At 30.6% G+C, this 7,500-nt stretch overlaps 1 protein-coding gene across 1 annotated transcript in view; it reads left to right on the forward strand.

Moving 5' to 3' along the window:
* Positions 1–7,500, forward strand: part of LOC105366594 (cyclin-T) — a 14,850-nt gene that overhangs the window by 531 nt on the left and 6,819 nt on the right. Inside the window, exons 2-7 of the mRNA XM_011505092.1 lie at positions 1,544–1,754; positions 2,882–3,005; positions 3,551–3,596; positions 4,386–4,476; positions 4,557–4,754; positions 5,905–7,148. Coding sequence (XP_011503394.1) covers positions 1,544–1,754; positions 2,882–3,005; positions 3,551–3,596; positions 4,386–4,476; positions 4,557–4,754; positions 5,905–7,148 — 1,914 coding nt within the window. The remainder of the gene's footprint in view (positions 1–1,543; positions 1,755–2,881; positions 3,006–3,550; positions 3,597–4,385; positions 4,477–4,556; positions 4,755–5,904; positions 7,149–7,500) is intronic.

Genomic DNA, 7,500 nt, shown 5'->3' on the forward strand with positions numbered 1-7,500 from the left:
CATTCCGCGTATGTGAAAAGTACGGGAATTCCCGAGGGGACGCGGAGAGTCAGCGAGCACGTTGCCAAACATGCAGAGCGGAACTCGCGCGTTGCACGCTGCCACGAGAGTAACAGCAGATCTTTCGCTCTGGTCCTCTGGCTTCGTATTTTAGATGTTAGCACGAAGCACTCGTATTTCACTGACGTAGGACTTTTTACGTTGGTGTTGCATTTTCATCATAACCCACGCAATCTACAGGGACTTGGTCCTTCTCGGTAGGGCGCGATCATAGCAGGCCAGCCACGAGTTAGTTAGAGAGTCCTCGTCTCTTTCCGGGGACGTCCAAGCCATTCATTCACATTTTTCGACCTATCCAATTGTAATTATTAGATAAGAGAATCATCTTCTGCCACCCAGTCGTTGCTTGATTTTCATTTTGGCATTGGAGCAAAGGATTACATTTATGGAGAATCGATGCTAATGATCAACGGCTAATCCCTGGCATTATTGATCATCTCGATGAAATTTATCGGGCGATGCTGTGACCTCCTTGGTATCTGTGTTTAGCACAGATTCAATTGTTGAAAAAATCAATATCGATCGAGGATATTTTGGGACAGTATTATAAATTAATATTATTGACGATGCCAATACAATCGTAATGATCATGAAGTTGTAATTATTTTACAAAGAAATTTATTTGTATATGTATCAAACTTGTTAAATAATTATCTTAAATATATAATAAATGTCATAAATAAAACATTAGGAGTTAGGCTATGTATTCAGAAATATTAAATGGGATGTTAAAATGGAAATATGAGTAAGTTTGAATAATTTAATGGAAAAGGCCGTTGCATTCGGTAATAAATGAAACTTAATTCAATATTATGTTTAATTTTGCTTAAATCTCTTTATTTTAAGCATGCTATTATCATTATGTATTTGTGATTATTTTCAAAGACGTCTCATACAAATATGCTATTTTATTGGTAATTTTGCCTACAATACATTTATATTTTGATTGTGTGTTCATGGTTGAATTTGTCATGTTGAAAATTTCAACTATATTATATCTTATTAAAAAGTTTTTTTCTTCCTCCATTTTTTATAGTAAATTCTTATAATTGGTGAAGTTCTTGAGATCTATCTTGTGATAAAAAATTTTCATTCCATTCTTATTTTAGTTTGTTGAAAGATGTTTCTCTTCCTAGTTTCTTACACACACGCGCGTGCGCGTGAACATAGAGAGAAATAGAGAGAGAGAGAGAGAGAGGGAGAGAGACATTCCAATACCGTATCAACAGTAATAGAGTACATATTAAAATATGTATTTACTGCATTTCATTAAATAAAATTATATTTTATTTTTCAATGCAAATTCTCTTTTTAATTAAATATGTATTTACATGTTCACTAAACTTTAGTTGTCTTATGTAGATTCATTAAAGTTAATAAATATTTTCAAATTTTCAAAATCAATATTAAAATAATTTTGTAATTATAATATTCCAAATCTAATGTACAAAACAAATATTTTCCTCAATTAAGTATATAACAGATCGCAATTATGTATCAATACAGCAATTGTATACATGCATCGTTTCTACGTATTTCACTCGCTGTCACAGTTTCACAGAAACTCTATAGCGGCAGCAGCTCTTTTTCTAGCGGCAAAAGTAGAAGAGCAGCCCAGAAAGTTGGAACATGTCATCAAAGTGGCACATATGTGCCTTCACAGAGATACGCCGGCTCTTGACACAAAGTCTGAGGTAAGAAAACAAGCTTTAAAGTGATTAATACATTCACTTTACAAGTTAAATATAACAATACAGTTTTGTTATGCAATATTTTCACATTTAAATTAATGGCTTTAAATATAATTTTCAACAAATTTATTAGTCAAACAATTGATATTTTATTTTTTATAAATGAAATAGTTCATTAATATTTCTTTTTTAATAGAAGTTATACTGAAATTTATAATAATCAATTTCAAGAGCAAAGAAAAAACATTGTTCCAGCTTTATTAATTATTTTTATAAAGTCATTTTATTTTACTCATTCTGCACTGTTACTTACAAATTATTAATAATATGATTAATTTCAAGTATCAAGCATGTATAAGAAATGTTTTATTTTCTATTTTTCTATTCTAACCATATATAAATATATTAGGCTTTATTAACAAAAAATTTGTAAAAATTATTAATTTTAATATGTAACAAATAACAATAATTTAAAGTATTGATAGATATGGTTCGGTTTGTATGATTGAAAGAAACCAATTCTAAGTGTGAAGCGAAATTTTTTTTTGTAAAATGCATATCAATCATAAAATTAATGTAAAGTACAAATCTTGTATCTTTGATTACAATATGGATGAACATATTTGGACGGACCTCCTGATTAACTTATCTATGGATAAAATAATCTATATTTAGTTTGAATTTTTAAAACAAATTCCGAGAAATTATTAAAAAATAAATATTCTAATGTAAATGGGGCAATTACAATTAATTTCATCTTTTTTATATCAATGAAGCATAAATGGTTGCATTCATTACCATAGATAGACAATTATCTATCGCTATTTTTTAAATAAGATAAATGTTTTTCAATGTTTTTGCAATATGTAATAGTAGATATATGTTTATATTTATGCTTTTTACGTCAAAAGGCTTTTACACACTTGATATATTGTTATTTTAAACTTTGTATAATTGCGCAACAGTCGGAGTATGCATCTTCTATTTGTATAAATTAAATCTGTTTATAATATTATGGTAATTATACCTAATTATTAAATTGGCTAAATATCATAAAAAAGGATACTTATTATTTTTAATTGAAAAAAATAATGAAATACATCATTTTCTATATATTTAAAATTTTTTAGCAATATTTGGAACAAGCTCAGGACTTGGTGTTTAATGAGAATGTCCTGCTTCAAACTTTGGGGTTCGACGTTGCTATTGACCATCCCCACACACATGTTGTTAGGTGTTGTCACCTAGTAAAAGGTATGTTTTGATATTCTCATTATTCATTTCATAATACAAGTATGCTAGGATACTAATTGATTTAAATTGATAAATAACTGTGACAGCATCTTTATTTAATGCGAGATATAAATGATTAGAAATGTTTATATATCCCATAATATATATTTTCAATGAATCATAGTTATATCTATAGTAAACTTTAAGTTTTTTGAAAGATAATGAAGAGTTGTTTAGTTATTACTAATGTTTATAACAACTAATTGATATAAAACTTATTTAGTATTTCAAAGCAATTTTACAACTGTAAAAGAAAATATTCATCTGAAAGTTATTGTGATTAATAGAGGTGTAATACTTGGAATAAATATTTTTATTACCGACATTATGTGTTACTAGAAAAGTAAAAGAGAAGAATAGAGAAAATATATAAATTCTAAAATGAAATTGAAAATAGTTTATAAATTTTAGTGTAAAATAATTTTCTAATATTCTTGTATTATTGAAAGAACTATTGAAAAATGAATTATTCAAAATATATTAATACACTATTATTCGTTTTACAGCGAGCAAGGACTTAGCCCAGACTTCGTACTTCATGGCATCTAACAGGTGGCTACACATTTCCTAATAAATTTTACTCTTAGCGGTCTTCAGATCATATAAGATGCCCGCTGGATTGTATTTCTGAGATAAGAATTTCAAGCGACAAGGCTTAGCACAACATTCTGATCTGATATGCCTTATTTGCTTTAAATATATAATTTTATAGAAGTAAACTAATTTTTTTAAGTGTATCTTTTCATACAATGTTTTATATAAACATAAGACTATGTATATTAAAAATCTTAAATACCAAGGAAAAGTTGTTGCGTTCGAGTATTTGAAATATTGCTTGGTTCTAAAAGAATATAAGCCAGTGCGCTCCAAAGTTTAATTTGTAAACTAAATAACCAATGCGGAAAAATTATAATAAGGTAAATTAAAGTATATAAAAAATGAACGTTTATTATGTGGGTAAATTTTTTTTTTATTTTCTAATTTTTTGGTTTAACAAGTTTTAATAACATTGCGAATTTTTAGTTTTTTCTTGTTTGCACCAAATTATGTAGATGTATTTATAAGTATATCATTACATATCTATCAATTTAATGTATTGGAGTAAGAAAAAACTTCTGAAAGTAACTCTGAGAACTTGGACAATTGAAAAATTGCAATTGTTCTCCGAGTTAATTTTGCAACATTGGTAGTAATTTTGTATTATAAAGTATTTAATTATTTAATTATATGAGACTTATAATTTCATCCGTATTTTGAATTTTTTAAATTTATGTCAAATATTTTATTCTATACGTATTTTTGAATGTTTATGTAATGAAAAGTATTTTTTCTGTATTACAGTTTGCATTTGACAACAATGTGTCTCCAATACAAACCCACTGTAGTTGCTTGTTTCTGTATTCATCTCGCGTGTAAATGGTCTAATTGGGAAGTAAGTGCCAAAAACATGAGGACAATGCCCACCAAAGAACACTTCAGATGATAATTTATCATCGTTTTGTTATCTTATAGATACCTCAAAGTAATGAAGGGAAATACTGGTTCTGGTATGTTGACAAATCAGTGACGTCCGAATTATTGGGACAGCTCACTGGAGAGTTTTTGCACATATTTGATAAGTGTCCTTCGAGGCTCAAACGAAAAATTCGGAGTATTTCAGCAAACCAAAGTCCAAATATGTCTCATCCAACATTATCTAATTCGCCATTTGTAAGTTTTTCATTTTTTATAATTAAAAATTATATATTTCAAAAAAGAATAGCTAACTGTTATCTCAGTTTAATGTATTAATTACAACAACAAAAAATCAAAAGATTGTGTCTAGTATAGAAAGAAAAATTTTATATCTGCGACAAAAAAAAAGTTTATAATTAATCTTATATTACGTTTGTACAATAGTTTTTTTTTTCATCTAATTTATTAAACTTTTTAGTTCTTATAATTAATATAATTATTTTGTTGTTTTAACAGTTCATACACTTTTGTCTGATAGTATTTGAATGATAATTAAATCGCATATGCATACATACACATACGCGCGTTCACATATGTATGCATATATATAAATTACTTAAATTTCCAAAAAATGAATAAATTATTAGATGGATTGTAAATATAATTACCGCATTTGAAGAAATTTTTAAATATCATTAAGAACTTTAACTGCTTAAACAAAGAGTGCTTTGATATATGAATTTTATTTTTCATTTTAGTTAATGATTTTTTCGATGAATTACATTAATGTAGAAGCTATGTTAAATAAATTTTATTTATTAATGTAGTGTATTTATTATATTTAATTTCTGTCTCATAAAATTAGCTTCCAATAATTATAAAAAATATATATAACAAATTTAAATATTATTAATTAAAAGTTAAATAAAATGTTAGTTTTTGCTTTTAATGAGTTTGTGTTATTCGATTAAATTCGGATAAACTCTAATTACTTATTACATTTTATTTTATATTTGTTAAAATGTTTCAATTTTTAAGTGCTATAAAATATAAAGATTTTATTTATATAATTTATATAAAAAAAAATGAGCTACTCTTTTAAATCTTTTTAAAAGAGAAATTATTCATTTTAGTTTTGTAGAGTACATCTTTTTACATTTAAATGCAATAGTAAATGAATATAGTGACAAATTATTTGTGTTTAAAAAAGTGTGTTTGAATATAAATTATCCTATTGTCTGCGTCAAATTACAAAATTATTAAATTTTACTATGTAAATTAACATCTTTTTTTATTAAATTAAATTTTTTTAGTGAGAGAAGTTATATTTATTGTAATGCTATTCTTTTTCTTACTGATATTGAAATTGTTCGAAAATAGTTAATTATTTATTACAAAATTACAGGACGCTGAACCACGTAAGGTTCAATCACCGGCGAATGCCGATGGCGGCCTTTGTTTCCAATCAAATCGGCCGTTCCATCCGGAGAAGTCTGAGACGGACTCGACAAAAAAATCCAGCTCTTCAATATCCGGGCGTACATCCGTCGACTATCGGGAGTACCGCGAGAAAAAGGAGCGTGAACGCCTCGAGCGTGAGAAAGTCGCAGCCGCGAATGCCTTGACGGTTTCTCTGAGCGTAGATCCGAGCAAACACCACTCGCATCATCACAAGCAAAGTTCATCTAGTGTGGGTGCGCCAAATAAACACACGAGCTCTGCATCCTCGTCGTCGAGCGTCATGAAGCAGGCTGTGCATCACAATCATCACCACAGCTCGCGACAAGATGTAAAGTCCTCTTCCCAAATAATGATTCAACGACACTCGACGGTCAGTAGTCAGCCACGTGATTTAAATCGCGATAGGCAGAGAATGTCGCGAGAATATAACTCTACGAGCAACACGAGCGGTGGTACTGTTTATTCCCATGGTCACTCGCTGGATAACTGCCTTGATCCTGTCTTGAATAGTCTCGCCCAAGATTCGTCTACTATTCACCCGCCTGAGAAGCTCAGCAATAATGTACATAAGTCCTCGTCGCACGACGGTCGAACAAACGATCCAAGGCATCCTAAGCAACAACAACAGCAACAGCAACAGCAGCAACAGCCGAAGGATGTCATAAAGCCTTACACCAAATACCCCGAACCAGCGTCCACGTCGTCACGGACATCGAGGAAGCCAGATATGCTTGAACAGAGAAGCGAGGAGGTAAGGAAGCTTATCGAGAAGCCCTTACCACCTCCAAAACCGAGAGCGGAGGTGCTAAAAGAAGAATATGCGGCGATGATGTTAAAACAATCGCATCATCCGTCTAAGTATGGACATCAGCCTGAAAAGCCAGTTGCTAACACGACACAAGGGGTCGCCTTACCGATGATAGAATCGAAAATGCTAAACGTCGGTCAGACGGCTTTCTCGGTTGAAAAATCACCCAACGCGCCTGTCTCAGCCTCACAAATACCCCATAAGTCATTATCAGCCTCTTCCAAGGTTAATCAAATACTGCCGATGAAGAATGGAAGTTCATCATCGTCGTTGTTAGCGTCGTCAACTTCTTCCACGGCAGCCTCTGCTTCGCTCGGCTTACTTAACAATCTTGACGATGCCAAGGCAGAGAAGAGGCCACGAGGGCAGCAACAGCAGCAGCAACAACACCACCACCACCAACAACAACAACAACAACAACAACAACAACAACAACAACAACAACAACAACAACAACAACAACAACAACAACAACAACAACAACAACAACAACAACAACAACAACAACAACAACAACAACAACAACAACAACAACAACAACAACAACAACAACAACAACAACAACAACAACAACAACAACAACAACAACAACAACAACAACAACAACAACAACAACAACAACAACAACAACAACAACAACAACAACAACAACAACAACAACAACAACAACAACAACAACAACAACAACAACAACAACAACAACAACAACAACAACAACAACAACAACAACAA

Source organism: Ceratosolen solmsi, unplaced genomic scaffold, assembly GCF_000503995.2.
Source record: "Ceratosolen solmsi marchali unplaced genomic scaffold, CerSol_1.0 scaffold16, whole genome shotgun sequence".
Lineage (NCBI taxonomy): Eukaryota > Metazoa > Arthropoda > Insecta > Hymenoptera > Agaonidae > Ceratosolen > Ceratosolen solmsi.